The following is a 19642-nucleotide window of genomic DNA, read 5'->3' on the forward strand; positions in this document are numbered from 1 at the left end:
AAATAAATATAAAGATTTGATGTAACACTGCTTTAATTTGGCTTTTGGAATGTGGTGACTAAATATTGCACATAATTCGGGGAAAGCAAAAAAATTCACAAAAACTACAAACAAATTGGAATCACTGCCTTAAAGTTCCTCTTAAAAATGTCCTGATACAATATTAAGACGCACATTGGCTGCATTCATTTAAAAGTTGTTACTGTATAAAACTTAAAAGGGATTCTTTGGTCATAATGGACAATTATAAATACTTCCTTAGCATCATACATTTAGTAAAAACAACAAACACAAAACCAAAAATTCTTGGTTCAACTTGTTACAAACATGGCTGCTGATCAACGAAGTAAGGACAACCGCTACCAGCTTAAATTCTTGTTTCACAGTAAGTGGTGATAAAAGGGATTCACATCCAGAGAACACTCTGCACAAGGAAACTCTTTGATGAAAAATGGTTCATACCTATAATAAAGAAATATAAATGGATGTACATGTGATTAGCTATGATAAAAGGTTAATTAAAATATATATTTTTAATGCCACCCAACCTCGGGTAAACTAGAAGATTACAACCTGTAACTGTCTGAAGCACATTACCACGAGGTTTAGATGCCCAAGGCCTGACAGCTTTATTTTCAAACCACTGTTATCAAAAGCACATTAGCCATGATCTTCACTATTCACAAATGCTTGCTTTTAGAAATGCCCTTTCTATCATGTGGATGCCAGGCTCCCATTATATTTGGTGTGATGTATACTGGGCAATTAAAAAAAGTATGTAAATGATCCCATCCTGTTTTCACTCACATCTTGACAAACTTATTTGAATAAATATCTGATAGCTTGTTTATGGGAGCATGAAGGTTGGCCAAGAAACCAAAGTGAACAAAGAGGCAGTCTGGTTGATTTGACTGATGAATTGACTGGTTGATTGATTAACTGGGAAGACTATTTCACATTCCGTCATCGAAATCTGCAAGAACCTGAAGCTCAGGGTGGTACTGACTGAGAAATAAAAATAAGTTGTTATTGGTTGCCATATAAGACTGCAAAATTAAGTATCAGATCTAATTCACTGTCTTACATAATCCGCAATAGCACACCCGAGACATCTGCCAATATCTCACACAACCTGAACCACATAACATGTATACAACACCTACCAGAAATTAACTGCCAAATTCCTGTGATCCTGTTGTCCAGGAGACGACATGACTTCATGCCACCAGTATGCAGGCATGAACAGAGCTTCTCCCTCATTTATAGTGCAGTTCATAGGGTAAGCATCTTAAATGAAAAAGATTTTGAATGTCAAAGTTAAAGGCACCATTGTGGATATGTATCAATATCACACTATCACATCTCAAGCACAACTAGCACACAAGCATATCTCTGTAACACAGCAAATTTAAACTAATATGCCACAGCTACCACACACCATACTTGTCCCACCAAGCAAATTATCACATCTCTAACACAACTAGCATGCTCATGCAGCTTTGTCACACTTAACACACTATATCAAAACTCTACCATGCTCAGGTCATTTTCACAATTATGAAATATGCATACCTATCACGACACCAAATATTTGCCACACCTAGCACATCACAACATCTCTGACATTGCCCAGGAAACCACCACAACTCTGGCAAACTTGGCTCATACATCTGTATCACACTTTGTGCACAACTTATTTGTGTTACATTTAAGATATTCACATTGTTCCATCGCATCTATAACACTATTAGTACCACATTTGCACTGCACCTACTAGTAAATCATTTATCTGTCATAAGATGCATACTAGTATATATGCAAATACTGTCCAGGAGCAAAATGTATTTGAGAACATTGTCTAATTTTTGATAAGGAAAACAATGCATTAAAATGTGATGTTATATGTGAAAGAAAAAAAGACAATAAAACTGAATAATCTGGCATTCTTCTCTTTGACATCACTGGCAGTGAATCATAATGCAGTTGATCTACATTGTATAGTCACCTGCAAACTGGGGAAACCTCTGAAAGTCTGGATTACGAATGTCTACTGGTGACATAACCATTGAGGTGCTGTCCAAGAGGCCCTTTCTCAGAAACTGCTTTGTGGTTTTATTAAACTTCAGCAAAGCTTCTGGTATGTGGGCCTCGTAAAGGTTTGTGTTGTCATGGGGATCAAACAAAGTCACTTCCTTCTGACCACTTAACTACAAATGGAAAATGAAAATCACTGTGTTACACAATCCACAAAATACCCTAGTAATACTTCTTGTCGTAGTTTTTCTGTTGTTATGTAACTCAAGTTAACATTTTTTAATAACTCATTTATTACATAACACATCCAGCCATGCTGGCTAACTGGTAGAGAGAGAACAATGCATTATGGGAGATATGTTAATTACATTATAATATGCAACATCTCCCTTTTTTTTAAATAAAAATAAATCCTGGAATTATTATTTTTTTTTTTAAAGTTGCTAATAAACATAATCAGTTCACTGTCCGTGTTGTCTTTGTCTCCAAGACATTTCAATGTTCACAGTTCATAGGCACATGTAAATGTTTTTTTTTTTGTTTTTTGTTTTAACACAAAAGTCAACAGAATCTCAAGTCCAGAGTTCATAAATGAAACAATTATGATTAAGCTTATTCAAATTACAGTCAATTTTGTGACACTTTCACAACTGACTTGTTACAGTCACTATTACTGAATTTATTCATAAGTTCAGTCTCTCTGGAGGTTTAATGTTCCTGCTTGATCTGCGTAAGGGTTGAGATTGAGGTGTTTCACATTTTGTAACAGTCTCTGTGTTTGTAATGTCAACAAGAGGTTCATCAGTTTCCTCAATCTCATTGTTTCTGAAATCAAAATGTTCTTTTGTCTTATGAATGTGTTTCCTGTTGCGTCGGTAAATTCCACCATTGGATTCCACATAATAAGATCTGGGTTTGTCTGATACAGTTTTAACTTTGGCAGGTTGCCATGTATTATTCTGAGTGTCATACATGCGAACAAATTCTCCTTCATGTAAAGGTGCAAGTGGTTGGGCATGCTGATCATAGTGGGTTTTACTTGCGTTCTGTCTCTTCTGTAATGCTACATTGTAGTCGGAGTTCAACTGTGACTGTCCAGCGGGAATATTTGTTTTATACTTCCGGTTATTCAATAACTCACAAGGCGCTGGTAGGTTGTGATCAATGGGTGTTGTGCGAAGACATAACATGGATAGGTGGGGATCTGAATTTGATTCCCATGCTTTCTGAAATAGACTTTTAACAGTCTGTACCATTCGTTCTATGAATCCATTTGACTGCGGATACATAGGTGAGGATGTAATGTGCGTAAATCCCCAAGTGTTTGCGAAGTTTTTGAATCCTTCTGATGAAAACTGAGGTCCATTGTCAGTTTTAAGAATCTCAGGGATGCCATGTTCCTCGAATATGCTCTTTAAGTGTGCAATTACACTGCCTGATGATGTACTTGGAAGTTTCCTCACTAAAGGATATTTGCTGTACTGGTCAGCAACTAATAAGTAGTCAGTTTGTCTCCAATAGAACAAATCTGCTGCTAATGTGTGCCATGCGCGGGGAGGTACATCTGCTGGCAATAAGGGTTCCTTACTGTTGGCAGCTTGGTGTTTCTGGCAAGGTGGACACAGTCCGACTGTGTGCTCAATATCATTATTCATGCCAGGCCAGAATACAGACGATTTTGCACGTAGCTTACATTTCTCCACTCCCTGGTGGGCATAATGTAGCTGTTTAAGTAGGTCAGGGCGAAGTACTGTAGGAATAATCATCCTATTCCCCTTCATTATGATTCCATCTGCGATGCCTAACTCATCACGGTAGTTCCAGTATGGGTGAAGAATTTCTGGACACTCGCTGCGTGTAGCTGGCCATCCTACAGAAATCATTTCACGAAGAGCTGCTAGCTGTGGTTCCTTACTGGTTTCCTCGCGAATTTGCTCAATGCGTGTTGGACTTGCGTTCATGTACGAGTGTAATTCATGTACTGTAATGTCAAGTCCTTTGATGTCATCACCATCACAAGGTTTCATGCGAGAGAGGGCATCAGCTAGTCCTATATTTTTGCCTGGGACATACACAATCTCTGTGTCATAACACTGCGTTCTCAGCAACATGCGAGTCAGACGCGGTGGTGCGTTGTGTAGGTGCTTCTTGAAAATGGCTTCTAGAGGCTTATGGTCAGTCTCTACTTTAACATGTCTACCATAGACATAATGGTGAAACTTTTCAAGACCAAACACTACTGCTAACATCTCGCGTTCAATGTTGGAGTAACGTGACTCTGTTTCTGTGAGTGCTTTGCTAGCATATGCAACTGGGCCTTTATCCTGGATTAAGGCAGCTCCTAATCCATAAGATGAAGCGTCAACTTGGAGTGTAAGTGACTTGCTACTGTCGTAGAATTGTAGGTTGGTTGCGTTTGCTATTTCTCTTTTAATCTCATTGAATGCAATACTGTGTTCAGCATTCCACTGAAAAACACTATCCTTCTTGCACAGGTCTCTGAGACTGGCTGTAAGTTGCGACATGTGGGGAATGTATCTGCTTAGATAATTGGTCATCCCAAGGAATGTTTGTAGCTCGGATACATTTCTCGGCTCATTCATTACATTAATGGCTTCTACCTTTGCTGGGTCTGGTTTTAGCCCGTCTTTTCCTATAATATGACCGAAGAATGGAATTTCCTCCTTTCTAAGAATCATCTTGTCTTCATTAAAGCGTATCCCCTTTCTTCTGGCTGTATCTAATACTACGCGCAGAGTCGCATCGTGGTCAGATCCGTCTTTCTGCCAACCTGCTATGATGAGGTCGTCGGCGATTCCGGTACACCCTGGAATGTCTTTGAATACTTCTTCAATCTTGGCCTGGAAGACGTCTTGAGATAGCGAGAGGCCAAAGGGTAGTCTGTTGTATCTAAATCTTCCGAAGGGCGTATTGAAGGTAGTCAGAAGAGAACTTTCTTCATCTAACGTGATATTCCAATACCCACTCCGAAGGTCAAGTATACTGAAATAACGTGCGCCACTCAGTTGAGGTAGGATGTCATCCAGTGTTGGTGTGTAGTGGTGTGGACGTCTAATTGCCGTATTTAAGTCTTTTGGATCCAGGCAGAGACGTATTTTTCCATTGGGTTTGGTAACACATACACACGAGTTTACCCATTTCGTTGGTTGTGTGACTGGTGACAGGATCCCTTGCTCAACGAGAGAGTCCAACTCCTCCTTGAGTGCTGGCTGCAATGCAATAGGTACACGCCGTGGTGGGTGAACAACAGGAGAAACAGTGGGGTCGATATTTATGTGATATTCCCCATCCAATTTCCCGATACCTTCAAAGATATCCTTATACTCTGATAGTATGGACTGTCTTGTCACTGTATTTATGTTCAGAGTAACAAGTCCCAGTTTCTGACTGGTTTCCATTCCTAGTATAACTGGTCCTTCACAGTCCACAATATAGCTGTCTGAGGTCACCATGACCTTGTCATTTGTGAATGTCAATGTTGCTATTCCACATACTGGTAACTTACTGCCACCATATGCAGTAATCGTGTCATTTGTAGGCTTTAGTGGTTGCTGAATTGCAAGTTTTTTGAAAGAAGACAGTGGTATTACATTTCCCTCAGCACCAGTGTCTATTTTGCAACGTAATGTTGAAGTAGAGTTCCCAACTTTAACTTCAATGTCAGCAAATGGCTTGACTGGGGACTGTTTTGACTGAATACTATCTACATATATAGAGTCAAAGCATACACTGCTACTGTCACTTTCATTTGCTACTGAATGCACAGTTTTACTATGGGTCGATGCAGTTACTGTTTTTGTTCTACATACCCTTTTCCAGTGATCTGGCTTGCCACATTTGAGACAAATTGTACCTTTAGCTGGGCACTGTTGAAAAACATGTTCAGTTCCACACTTACCACATTCTTGCAGTGGCTGTCGTGAGCGTTGCTTGCTTGGTACCTTTGATTGAGTTTGCTGGCGAGGAGTGCGATGTTGTGGCTGTCTGAAACGCGGTCTCCCTCTTTGACTGTTTCCACTTGGCCGTAGTGCATGAATTTCCTTTGCTGCTGTACTGTGAAGATCCTCAATCTGTTTCTTAGTTGCTTCCTCTGTTCGTGCAATGACAAGAGCCTGATCTAGAGTCAAATCGTCCTCTCTTTGTAATAATTTCGCCTGAATTCGCTCTGAGTTAGTGCCGAAAATGAGAGTGTCAATTATGTGTTGATCAACATCGGTATATTTGCATTCATTTGCCACGAGTCTGATTCGTCTGACAAAAGAATCAATGCTCTCACCTGCTTCTTGTCTGCATGCTCTAAGTTTAAATCTCTGAATTCGAAAGTTACTCTTGGGCTTCGTGTATTCTTCCAATTTTTGCCAATACGAGGTCAACACGTCTGGATCATCAATGTTAAAAGTTTTCACAATTTCGCGGCCTTTTTCTCCGATCCAAAGGAGAAGAAATTTCACTTGTCTTTCCTCTGCTACAGCATCTAAAGGTCCTTCAAATATCAATTCACACTTTTCCTTGAAAAGTTTGAACGTACGCGGTAAGTCCATGGATTCCCAGTCCATGTGAGGCGGCTGTATCCCATACATGTGCTCCATTTTTTTTTCCTTTTTTTTTTTTAGTGATTCTAAATCCGTTTTTATCTTGTAGTTTGTGGGTCATCCAATCTCCAAATTATGCTACATCCAATGTAGATCCCGATTCTGACACCATGTCGTAGTTTTTCTGTTGTTATGTAACTCAAGTTAACATTTTTTAATAACTCATTTATTACATAACACATCCAGCCATGCTGGCTAACTGGTAGAGAGAGAACAATGCATTATGGGAGATATGTTAATTACATTATAATATGCAACACTTCTTAGGCCAGATAACTGTCAAAAACAACAATGTTACCATTACAGTTAAGAAATATATTGCATTATAGTGATTAAATAATCAACTTTCTACATTTACCTGGAACAGTAAGTTGTCAAATGGATCAAAATGCAACCGTCCCAGAGTATAACCATCACTTAGCCAGATATTTAGGTGTCTTCTTTTCAGTAAGCCTTTGACAAACCCTGGTTCTTTTATATCCTGCTCAAGGCTAGGGAAATACTGGGAAATAGAAGTGTATTCAAGATAGGCAGAATAGTTGCGGTGCTTCCCATGATTTTTGTCATTGGTTAGCATCTCTAAAAAGTTTGAAAAATTTACATTCAGTGTGGCAGGTCTTACAACCACCAAATCTGGAAAGCGTAATTGTTTTTTAACATCTGTTGGTATGGTGAATGTTTTGTGATCTTCCCATAATTCTGCCTTTTCCACACCTTCAAAGTCACCATTTGGAGTCAGTTTGACATGCACTTCTTCATGCAAATACCTTTCCTTAAAATAATCAGTCGTCCACTTTGAGAGCGCAGCCCAATCCTTCATAGTGCCCCTAATTATAACAGGTTTGGAACGCTTGACATACTCATGAAAGAATTCCTCTTTAGTAGGCATGTGGATTCTATCACAAACTGCTAAATGTTTATGTCTGGCTGCTGTCCCACTGGAAGATGCACATGTGTCCATCTGGCTAGCAACACAGTCATAATTCTCATCATCACCACGCCGTGTGTCATGCTGATCACTACCTTTGACCTTGGCCAGCCAGCTCTGATATCTCAACAGTAATGGGTTTGGCTGACTATTGAACAAAGAGGACATACTGGCAATATTTTCTGAGGAATGCACCACGTGAAAGAGATTTTGAAGAATGTCTAACCTGTGTAATCCCTCCACTGACACATGCCCCGATTCAGTTCTGAAAGAATCGCAGACATTATTGACAAATTGCACCAGGGATGACAGTGTCACAGGTCCGCTGTAAACTTCTGCCTCTGGGGTCCACATATTCGCAGGAGCGGGCAGTAGACATGTACGATCGTTTTTTCTCTTCCGAAATGCAATAAAATGCGTGTTGTTGTTAGGTCTTTTATTCGCCCACTTAATTTTCCTATTAAAAGGCCACGCTAATCCTTGAATATCCAATGATCCAAATGTCACGTTTTCCTCTTTAAAAATGCCCTCTAATTCTTCCAAGATTTTAGATGTTGAGGGGACTTTGGTCACAGCGGCGACGACACAGGATGTTTCCACTGCATGCAAAATATCATCGGATTTTAAATTATGTACACATTGAGAGAATTTTACCAGTAAAATGCACATTGTGATGTATAGAGTCCATATTCCCATCCTCGGCAGTCATTTAGTATAAGACTTACATAGAGGGATTACGTGTCCAAATGCTAGAGGATTTTCATTCTGTTGTTGATGCCCTGGTTGATTATAGGTGTCAGGACGACCAGACAAGCTAATCACTTTCCTTTTCTTATTAAAATTTTTGACTGGTTATAAGTCAAATTTTCCAGCAATGGACGTTATTTATATACACAAACAATTTGAAAATCTTTAAGATAGTACTGAAAGTTCAGGTAGAATTGACATTCCACGAGACTTAAAATTATTAGATTCATTGTATTGAAGATAAGCCCCACCTATAGTTCTTAATCCTACCAAAACAGAGAGAGATGACAGCAAACCTAGAAATTATATTTTGAAACGGAGTTTATCAGCCATGTCCAGCAGGGGAGTGAATAACCTGCGATTTAATCAAGATCATGGTATTTAATATTTAATGTTTCATAATGTGATGTAATAATCTTCTTGAATACAATGTTTATGTACTACATGCAGTTCCTACATTTTACCTGTAGTTTTTATTTCCTGAATATACACTGTAATTATTAATAATTTTCGTATGTTGTGCAAGAAAACAAACGAAATACTTGCCCAAATAATGGTAATAATTGTCAATTGAAATAGTCCAATGTGATATGTTTTATTTATTTATTTATTTATTTATTTATTTATTTATTTATTTATTTATTTATTTATTTATTTATTTTATTTAGCAGTATTTATTTTATATACTCACCTGGCAGCCAGAAAATATTCAGTCCCATTTAACATTTTTAAAGCCTAAGGCCTGTTTGTGATCTTTTTGGTATGATATTGTTCCTTTATTAATTTATCTAGATATTAATATGTGGTGTTTCCCACTTAACCATGGAAATGACCCTTTGATTACATTTAATTATAGGTAAATGAAAAAAGGAAATGTGTTTGAAGTTAATTTTTTCTTTTTAATATAGGCTGTTTTTCATGTGCAATGGAATCAGGTGTGCGGATCTACAATGTTGACCCCTTAGCAGAGAAACTCAGGCTTGGTATTTATACAAATTTCTTTCTTGTATTTAGATCTCTGTTTGTATTTCCAAGCACTATAAAACTTTTGAGCACTGCAACATTTGTAAGAAAAAGTTCTTTTTAGTATCTTTTGCTGTCTAGATTCTATAGAATAGATTGATACTGTAAGGTGATTGAAAACACTGTTTAATGTGATTTGTTTTACAGGCATTGAGTCAGTAGGTAGTGTGAGTCAAGTGGAAATGCTTCAAAGAACCAACCTCCTGGCAGTTGTTGGTGGAGGAGCAATGCCAAAATTTGCAGAAAATGCAGGTATAAATACTGGTATTAATCATTTAAAAAGGAACAATAATAAATTGTCTTTATTTTTGGTTTTACTCTTTGGTGTGAGTCTATGTGGTTTTAGTTGATCTGAAATGTTCAAATATATTTTGTGGTTTCGTAACAGGAATAATATTTCGTAGCAGGAATGATTTTGTTGTAAGCTACAAAATATACAATTGGAATGAAAACATATATACATTTTAGGTGTTAAATTTGGTAAAAGGTGGCTTGTGAATATATTTTGCAGTTCTGTTGTTGGATGATTCTCAGAGAGATATGCAGAAGAAGCTAGTAATGGAAATCACAGTATCCCAGCCGGTGCTTGGTGTCAGACTATGGAGAAAAAGAGAAGTTGAACAGAAGTCCTTTATCAGGTAATGTTGTCCATGATGGGAGTGCAAGGACAGTAAAAATTAGCATTAATGATTAATTGAAAAGGTTTATACCAAACTGAAGGAATCAAAAATAAGAAAGGGGTTGCTAAATTGGGTTTAAAGGATAGTTAGATAATAGTATGTTTTAATAATTTTTGAAATCCCATTTGGAGTATGATGAAAATTCTTTATGTGATCTACAAATTGAAGTATATGGTTAGCAAGTGGTGTGTTCTGTAGAAAGTTAATTTTGTTACAAGTAATCTGACTTAAATTCAGCTTAATAGTGGTGCTACGGAACCAGATTTGTGTGTTTGGCATATACTCAGATGATCCTCAGAGTGCAAAGCATTTGGTGACTTTGGACACAAGGGATAATCCTAAAGGTGAGTTAACATATGATACCTGAATGTCAAAATGTTTTTGCCTAAATTTGGTGAGATATTGTAGAACAGACTGTTTAAATAAGAGCAGACACAAAATGTCAAAAGTAATTGTCCTGGTTTATTAAACCCTTTTACAGCCTGTTTGATCTCCAGATTTAATCGGTGCTCTTTCATGATAGGTTTATGTGAAGTCAGCCCAGCCTCTGACAGGCCTATTTTGGCATACCTTGGACACAAGCGAGGCAGCTTGCAGCTGTTGGTGAGTGACTATTCACTATGATAAAATGAATATATGTTCTGTGACAGTCAAAACAATCTGGTAGTGGTTTTATGACCATTTAAAATGATAGAAAAAGCAGTAATCCTTCATTCATTTTCTTTTGGTTTTGTGAATATTTTTTTACCAGAAGCTGTAGCATATTAGTGCTATGCCTATTGTTTGTTTTGTAGGATTTGTCTAAGGCGTGTGCTCAGCCCAATATGTCTATGTCTCCAGTGACCATCAATGCACATCAGAATGAACTGGCCTGTCTGGCCATTAACCAGGATGGAACCATGGTGGCAACAGCTTCAACCAAGGTGACAAATCAGCTCACTTTTACCCTCCTCAAAATACACATGTTAAAGCCCACATGAGTGTGTGCATGCATGTGTGCAAGCGTGCACACACTAGTTGCATTTTATTTTAGTTTTCATATACTGAACATAGGGAAGTTTCTTCAAATATACCATGTATATTTTTTTCAGATATAATTTAAGAACTTTGATCACAAAATTTCTTTGAATGTAGTAATTCCTTGTCTCATTCATTTTAGGGTACCTTAATCCGCATCTTTGATACAGTAAACAAAAAACAGTTAATTGAGTTGCGCAGAGGTGCTGACCCAGCCACACTGTACTGGTGAGAAATTGTAACATATGGGTATACATGTATAATCACCTTCCACAACAGTTTCACCTTATTCAGAATCAAAATCTCAAGAATGTAAATATTTTTAAAGAAAAAGTCATAATTGTGAATACTTACTCAGAAGATGTACATGTATTATATATCATAATTGTGGAAATGATTACAGTTATATTTTTTAAACTGACTTGACTCATTAAAGATGTATTTTTGATTCAGCATCACCTTCAGTCCAGATTCCTCTTTTCTGTGTGTGTCCAGTGACAAGGGAACTGTTCACATATTTGCTGTTAAAGATGAAAAGCTGAACAAACGATCCACGTAAGTAAAGATGTCCCACGTGAATTGTGAAACTTGAATTGTTTTTTGCAATTTTTTTATGATAATGATCAATAAAGTTCTTACAGTCAACAGTCAGTAAATATTGTCAAAAAAGAAAAGCAGGATTGGACCACATAATAATTTTGACCTTTATTTTATATTAAGGATTCCAAAACAGTCCAATATTATATTGTGCTATTTTTCAGATTTCAAAAAATGAATTTCCTTGGTCAAATTGGCCAGTATGTGGAGTCCCAGTGGGGTCTGGCTAGCTTCACTGTGGCAGCAGAATGTGCTTGTATCTGTGCATTTGGACCACACAGCTCAGTGATTGGTAAGACCCATAACTTGATTGGATTATAAGTTTTGCCTAAGAACTATGGATTCTAACATAAGTTTTCTGTAAGGAAATGTCTTCAGACCAGAATTTTTTAACGTCAAACCTCCACCTTTTTCACATGCACAGTTAATTAATTTTTTTATTCTAGCTGTGTGTGTTGATGGTTCCTTCCACAAGTATGTGTTTACACCTGATGGAAATTGTAACAGGGAGGCCTATGATGTCTACTTGGACCTAGGAGATGATTTAGAGTTTTGAGGATATGTGAATATGTACTACTAATATATGTAGGTCATATATTTTAAGTGAAATATACAAGTTAAGGAAAGATATGTGTAGGCTCACTGGTGAGACCCTACAAGTTATATCATCATACTTACCAACTTATTGGTGCTATCAGAAATGGATTTAGACAAGTATTTAATGTAACAGTTGTGAATATGAGTCTGAAATGAAAATAGTTTCATCCCATAGGATGTTGCTTGGAGTTTTGACTGTGTGGGCTTTACCTAGAGTCAACATTGGTATAGACTTGAATATACATGTATCAATATTGCAAACATGATGCATGTTTTTATGATTAAGTAAGATGCCATTAATGCAATAGAACTATACCATTTTTATCTACATGTAATAGCTACATCAGTCTTCCACACACCACAAGGAGACAAAATATGTATAATAGAAATTGAAATTGTGGAAGATAAAAGACAAAATGTGCATTTGTTGAAATTGCATTTTTGTGAAGTTCTGTTTATTTCAAGTTAAAATTTTAACAATAATTGGATATCCTATGGTACTGTATTTTGCAACTGGCTGTGATTGTAGATGTTAAGCAGCTAGTAGTGAACATACCCTGGGGGTAAACCATTTGATTAATTTGGTCTAAATCGAAAATGGCAGTATTCATAACAACACACTAGTATATTTTAAAGACATTTGAGATCTTTATTTAATTTGACAAAATGAAAAATCGTGTATTTATTGTCCTGTATGTACAGTTAATAAATGAAGATATTTTTCAGAACCATGTTTTTTAGTATAAATTGTGTTGCTGACTGAACACTGAAATGAAAATTAATAAACAAAAAAGATGAATAAAGATTAATATAACAGTTGCCAACAAAACCACGTTGATCAAGAACTGTGGCATGCTCATTGTAATTAAGAGAATTTGCAAGTTTTTAGATGATATTGATGTCATCTACAATAATCTTGGTTTCAAACTCAAAATACAAGTACCTCTTAGATATGAGTTCATTTGATTGATCACTTTAATCAACATGCCTTAATTATACCAAGCTAATGATTACATGCATTCTTTGCATTTACACATCATGTAAAATGTTTTTTTAGCAGGGGCGATTATTATATTAATAAAATGAATGTAGCATACGTTTATGACATCTGTACAGGCTACCCTAAACTAAGTTTAAAAGAGGAATATTTGTACTACAAAAAACCAATGAAATATGGCAGTCTCTTCAGACTCAAACATCACGCAGAAATTACAAATCATCATGTGGATGCGTGTTTTTTTGCCTATTTAATAATTTAATAACCTTCATTTTCTTTTCATTATTTTAGTATATATTTGGCATAATATATAATTGTATAATGCACAACAGTTTGCAATATTTCCCCCAAATTGTGCAACATTGTGCTAGTTGTGCGCTCTAAATCCTCATATGTGACAGTAGGAAAATGCATCAGTTGAGACGATGGTGAAAGAGCCGAGAGAGAAGGTAAACATTACAGAACTCGTGTTTTCCTGGTGATATGAATTAGGTGGACAAGAGGTATACTGTTGGAGATAATACCTGTGTGACAGCCGAGCGTGTACAGAAACTTTGATATCGATATATATATATATGTAATACTGTTATATATGTAATACTGTTATATGATAGTACAGAGACTATACTGCTATATTTCAGCGCAGTCATCGACGGCTTATAAGGTAAGACAATTACATGTGACATACATATATTGTTTCATATAGATTTACGTGTAGTTGTTATTGCTGAATATTGGTGTAACTATTACTGGGGGTTGATCATGAATCGGCGATATAAATTGCAAAGTATATAGATGACGGGATGAATCAATAGTCTGATAGAAAAGGTGTGCCCAACTGATATTTACCACAATACTGCATGTACAGTCAGGTATTTTACATAATTGTTTCAGTATGCTTAGATCTAGTAATATTGATTCTTTAATTTATTCCAGTTATCACTATGAAGACCAGGTGGTTTGTTGCCAAGTGTCGCAACTTTTCATCTCTGGAGTCCAGTTTATCTTCTGGTATCTGGGGATGCAGAGAAAGGCAGTCCTCTCCTCAGCCAGCAGAGACCTTAAGTCAAGCCATGGAGGGAGGGAGAGTTGTCCTACTCTTCAGTGTTAATAACCAACATGGTTGGCATGGAGCTGCTGTTATGGAAACAGAGCCCGTTGTTATGGAAACAGCACCAACTGTCACAGAGAAGTCACCTGTGGCAAAGCAAATGCCAGCAGTTTGTTGCACTAAGAACCAGATTCCCGTAAAAACTCCTCACCTCAATGGTGACTGCAGTAATTTTGTAAGAGGAGACAGTTACAGATGGTATCAGTTCAAAGTGAAATGGCTAACAGAATTTCAGGGAGAGTTTAAAGAACAATGTCTTCCATTTTCTGCCACAAAAGAATTGGTGCTACTAGACAACACTCCAATAAATAAAGCAAGAAATTTTCAAGAATTGAATGAACACTCTGGCAGAACCTTGTATGAACTTCTGGTCCAGCATTATAACAAATTGTGCAGAGACCGTGAGGAGAAATTAAAGAAAGAGGAAGAGCAGATTCCAACCCCATTTTTCCACCCCAGGGAATCCAGGGATATGCAGGAAGTGTGGCTGCGCATTCTTGAAAAGGTTAAAAATTTGGGAAAAGTATTGCTTGCTTGTGCATTTGGAAGTCAAAGGTGAGCACAAATATAATATAGATAGGTGATAAAAGAATAGGGTTTCACATAATTTTATTTGGCATGTCTTTCAATATGCAAATATTTAATATGCAAATATTCTGAAAACAAATGAAATTTACTTAATTAAAACCAAATTTGACCCTGAAATATTATTTCATAAACTCTACTGTCTGTGTACTTTATTCAAGCAAAGCAATCACCCACTTGATAGATATTCTTGATAATTAAATGCTTAATTTGTCTAATTACAGGTACAATTTGCACACCGCTGAAAGTGATACAGACATGTTCATAATTTATGCTGCCAGTGCAAAAGATGTGCTGGGATTTAACCCACCAAAACAGACAATAAAAGTAAAAAAACTTACTAAATATTATGATTAAAGAATGTTTTGATGATTTTTTAAAAAATGTGCTATGAAATTTCATACCTGTATTTTTTAAAGATTTTTAAGAATTATTTTTCAAGTATTTTGTCCATCAGTAATACATGCTTAACATTAGATTTAAGTAAGATGATGATTTAATTAGCACATCTTTAAAAAGTTCATCACCACAGTATTATGGTTTGTACAGTCATTCATACATAAATCTTGTCTTACTATAAAAGTTCAAGAAGTCATTGCTTATATTTCAGAACCGTGATACAGAAACCTGTGACTATACAATCCATGAGGTTTTCCGTTACTGTGAGTTACTATTGGGGGGAGACCCTCGCTGTGTAGAAACTCTCTTCCTTCATCCCAGCTGTGTGTACTATGCAGCAGAGGAATGGCAGGGGCTCTGTCAATATGGAAAGTTATTTTTGACTAAGTATGTCGAGCATTCATTTTATTGGCTCTTTAAAAAACCTAAGATTTTGGCTTTCAGTGACATTGCTAAATAACATAATTTTGACACATTCTGTCGTGCTCATGTTTGTAACATTTATATGTAATAATTTTTTTTCACAGTTGCACAAGGTTTTGATTTTTTGTCAGTTGGTCTGGTTGAAATGAGGGGAACTTTAGCGTCTAAATATAATTGAAGTAATAGTTGCAATAAGAATTGAATATTTTATTTATAGCATATATTTTACTCTTACAGACAATGCTTAGAAAAATACTTAGGTGATGCTACAGGGTCTCGAGGACTGAAGCAATTGGAAAAATGGTGGAATCGACAGACAGATGGTGCTGAACTGTTGCCTGTTCATATCAGAAAACTGTTTTACATTGTGATAAGATTATTGCAAAATGCAAGGTAAAAAAAAGACCCATACAAATTTTTTGATCACCATATTAAGACTTTAATTTAGATAAATTTAAAGAATTTAATAAGTCACATTTACTTGAGGTGAGGAGTTACAGGGAGTGTCACCTTGTTTTAAGGGATGTTTCCAGTGGTGAAGGAATTGTAGTGTACAGACCTCAGCATTCTCCAGGGAGGAAGCTGCTGATGGAGACAAGGCAGGGAAAATACTCATACAAGTATCTTAAAGAAATAATAGATGGGTAAGAATTTATGAGATGGATTTTATATGATCAGATGATAATGGTTAGTACCACTAATTCCTTTTTACTTTTGTGTAGTTGTACAATTAAGTGACTTATTACTTATTTTGTATTAGATGTGAATTAGATTATATATATATCTTTTACTTTTTTCAAGTTTGATGAATTCTATATTTTACAGCAGAAAATTACATTAGTTTACTTTTTTGATATCATATTTCAGATTATTGCAAGAAATAGAAGCTAACAAAACAACTAGATTGTTGCCTGAGCAGCCTCCTAAGCAAAAACTGGAGGAATGGTTATTGGAACTCAGATACAATAGCCTACTGGCCCTCAAGGAAAGCAAAGATGTTATAGGGCAGAGTCCAGACATAGATGATAAGGAGTAACCTTGGCATGTGCAATGTACCTTGTTTTGGAATTGGTAGCACAAATTTTAAGGAGGATGTGTGTAGTTTTATTTGTAAATTGTTTTTTTGTATTATCTAGGATGGTTGAAAATTATGATAAAAACCAATTGTTATTATCTCTGTCCTACTCTTTGTGACAAAATATATCCCCACACTCCTACCTTAGCCTGTAATATTTGTAAGGAAAGATCGTCACCAAATAAACACCTTTTTAAAAAAAATAATTTGGAAATGGAATGATGTCCCTGAAATTATTTACGCGACATGGGACTAACCTATACTGAGACAGCACTCTTCACTTTTTAGGTATTCCATGAAACATCACATAATAAACCAGATTGCATCTTTAAAATGAAGTTTTATTTTTGTCCATGATAAAAAATGAAATTACAAATGATAAATGAATGAAATATATATACAGCGATGGTGGTGTGCAGATGATGTTGATGGCTCATTTTAATGTTATGCTGTGTAAAATGATCTATATCTCAATATGTGAAAATCTTACATAATTCCCATTTCTTTGGAAGCCAATCTTAATAAAGTTCTGTACACTGACACAATTATTGTCATTGACTGTGCCTGAATAATGGACTACAGCACTTATACTATGACCACCTCTTCACCTCCAATATGATTGTATTCAGTCTTGTACATTTTAGGAGCAGTAAATGTAGATTTAGGTCCAGGCTCTGGTAGAACATAAGGAGTGTCTACAGGGCAGAAGAAAATGTCTCTAAGCTTGACATCAGAGGGTGTTACATAAGAGTCCTGTTGCAGAGACTTGAGACCACTATGAGGGACAGGCAGCATAGCATTGGGTTGACGTGGAATCTTTGTCTTGAATTTAAACCAAGTTGGGTCACGCATTGGAAGATTTTCTCTTGGTACTGTGTCTTTTGGCACAGGGCTGGAAAATCAATAAAAAACATATAAATCAATATGCATTATACACATTATACACAGATATACATGAACACCTTAATGTTAAGCACTGTATGTAAACTTCAACATTTTTCATGGATCATATTTGGCAGATTTGTTACATCTGTTATGGAGGGTTGATGTTTCTTGGATTAGTGCAATAGTAACTGATTAAACGTGTTGATTATAAGCAGTTTCATATACTCACTTGTGTTTTTGCCCATGCCCCCATGCCTTGGGGTACTCCTCACACTCCCAGTATGTTGTTGCATCTTTTCTTGGATAGCCATCCAACTCGTGTCTGGAGAAAGCCCTGTGGTCTTTGTTGGTTGTGGTCAAGTAGGTGTCGTCCAGTCTGAGTACACCCTTGTCTTTGGGGTAGAAGACCATTCCCTTGATCTTCTCATTCAGAGTGGATGGAACCATTTTCTGTAATAAAATGGAGATTTTTTAATTACTGCTTTTATTTGATCTGCTGGTGACTCAGAAAGTGAAAACTCATACTTGAGAATTTCTTTATTTGAAAAACAAGAAAAATTGCAGAAATTAAATATATAGGGGCTTACTTAAATACCTCAAGGTACCACCTTAAATGGCATATTTCCAATAATCAATACAAAACCTTACTCCTTAGTCTACAGTTGCCAATAAACAAAATAATATCATACCAAGTACTGTATAATCTTTGGCTAGCATCTTCTATAAATATATATATTGGTAACTGTCATGAAAAAATGTGGCATATAATCTAGTAAAAAATTATTCTATTTACCTTTGATGGTCCTTCATTGTGATGATTAAGTAAATTGAATGGCTGTGGATTTGGTGTGAATTCTTGAGTGCCTACATTTAAACCTCGCTTGTTGTCAAATTGGTCCTGTTGCTCTGTTTTCTGGTTGCCCATTGTCAAAGGCTTCCTCCAACTTCCCTTACCAAGCTGGAAATAGAAAAAAAAAATTACCTATATAATACACAAAAATCACAATACACATATACTTCCCCGCAATATCTACACAATTATTTGTAAAATGGTACATGCATGTGCTTAACTTTTTTTTCTTTTGAAAAAAAGTAGACATACAAAAGCAAGAATAATACAATGTAACAATTAAGAATTTTATTTACCTTTTCAATGTGGTCTTTCACATATCCAACTTTCCAGTGACCTGGCGCTTTTTTATGAATGGGGTTGGAATAAACGCCATCAAGGTATTTCTTGTAATGAAAATGTCCGGTTGTTGTTTCGAATCTCCGTGTATTTGTTATTTCATCTTGTTTGGCAAGGCTTGGTGGCATCGGCTCATTCAGAACAGGCTGGAATACAATATAAATATATATAGATACTTCTGGAATATATTATTACAGACCATTACAGTTACCGAATTGCACTGCTCACCGAGTTACTCGTTTAACAGTCAAATTGTATTTTATTACCATGTTATTTTAAAATTAGATTTTTTAATATGTGAATTACCTGATAATTTGAACTTGGGAAGTAATACCCTGGCCTATAATCATGGCCAACGCCTGTACTGGTGTGGTGCAGATCTTGACGCCTTGCCTCCATCGTGACTTGTGAGTGAATGTTTGGTTGTCATGTGTAACAATGACGCTATATACGCTGGCAAAGCATTGTGGGTAAGTGGCCGATTGGTTTACTTTTCTACTCCGCAGAACTTTTTTTTTTAATACAAAAATTCCACAATGTGGCAGATAAGTTTATTACTGAGTTAACTTAAAAGCTACAATGCAATTAAAAATAATGTGTTAATGTATCCTAAGGATCAAATCTTTATTAAAAACTAATATCTCCATTTAGTGGATTACTGCGCCAGTTAAATCGTCTCTCCACGAAGCGGCCTCGATTTCAATAATTCATAGCCGCACTCTTTTTCTGCATTATTCTATTA

At 36.2% G+C, this 19642-nt stretch overlaps 4 protein-coding genes across 7 annotated transcripts; 2 read left to right on the plus strand and 2 right to left on the minus strand.

The window, feature by feature from the left end:
- Positions 1–15: 15 nt before the first annotated feature.
- Positions 16–8363, minus strand: LOC106173082 (uncharacterized). The gene is made up of 4 exons (XM_013554068.2): positions 7006–8363; positions 2006–2207; positions 1164–1287; positions 16–462 (listed from the first exon to the last, which is right to left on the minus strand). The coding sequence occupies exons 1-4, from the start codon at positions 8269–8271 to the stop codon at positions 381–383; spliced, it is 1674 nt and encodes a 557-aa protein (XP_013409522.2). The 5' UTR covers positions 8272–8363; the 3' UTR covers positions 16–380.
- Positions 8364–8541: 178 nt separating this feature from the next.
- LOC106151345 (WD repeat domain phosphoinositide-interacting protein 4) lies at positions 8542–12964 on the plus strand. Its single transcript, XM_013524566.2, has 11 exons — positions 8542–8699; positions 9231–9305; positions 9493–9597; positions 9857–9983; positions 10263–10369; positions 10549–10628; positions 10820–10948; positions 11185–11270; positions 11496–11597; positions 11804–11931; positions 12086–12964. The coding sequence occupies exons 1-11, from the start codon at positions 8654–8656 to the stop codon at positions 12193–12195; spliced, it is 1095 nt and encodes a 364-aa protein (XP_013380020.2). The 5' UTR covers positions 8542–8653; the 3' UTR covers positions 12196–12964.
- A 669-nt stretch (positions 12965–13633) lies between these two features.
- On the plus strand, positions 13634–18186 carry LOC106151338 (uncharacterized). Of its 4 annotated transcripts, XM_087000596.1 has the most exons (8): positions 13643–13682; positions 13875–13897; positions 14170–14899; positions 15154–15256; positions 15540–15715; positions 15989–16144; positions 16273–16395; positions 16619–18186. In XM_087000596.1, the coding sequence occupies exons 3-8, from the start codon at positions 14178–14180 to the stop codon at positions 16785–16787; spliced, it is 1449 nt and encodes a 482-aa protein (XP_086856722.1). In that variant the 5' UTR covers positions 13643–13682; positions 13875–13897; positions 14170–14177; the 3' UTR covers positions 16788–18186. The 4 variants fall into 4 exon arrangements, with proteins under 4 accessions (XP_013380012.2, XP_086856722.1, XP_013380011.2 ...); XM_013524558.2 differs by lacking the exon at positions 13875–13897 and having other exon boundaries at positions 13634–13682; XM_013524557.2 differs by having other exon boundaries at positions 13653–13897.
- On the minus strand, positions 17151–19607 carry LOC106173086 (stabilizer of axonemal microtubules 3). Its single transcript, XM_013554075.3, has 5 exons — positions 19207–19607; positions 18858–19046; positions 18505–18669; positions 17941–18161; positions 17151–17718 (listed from the first exon to the last, which is right to left on the minus strand). The coding sequence occupies exons 1-5, from the start codon at positions 19297–19299 to the stop codon at positions 17412–17414; spliced, it is 975 nt and encodes a 324-aa protein (XP_013409529.2). The 5' UTR covers positions 19300–19607; the 3' UTR covers positions 17151–17411.
- Positions 19608–19642: the final 35 nt, after the last annotated feature.

This window comes from Lingula anatina, chromosome 1 (assembly GCF_051362555.1).
Source record: "Lingula anatina isolate TDL-2025a chromosome 1, LinAna3.0, whole genome shotgun sequence".
NCBI classification, from domain to species: Eukaryota; Metazoa; Brachiopoda; class Lingulata; order Lingulida; family Lingulidae; genus Lingula; species Lingula anatina.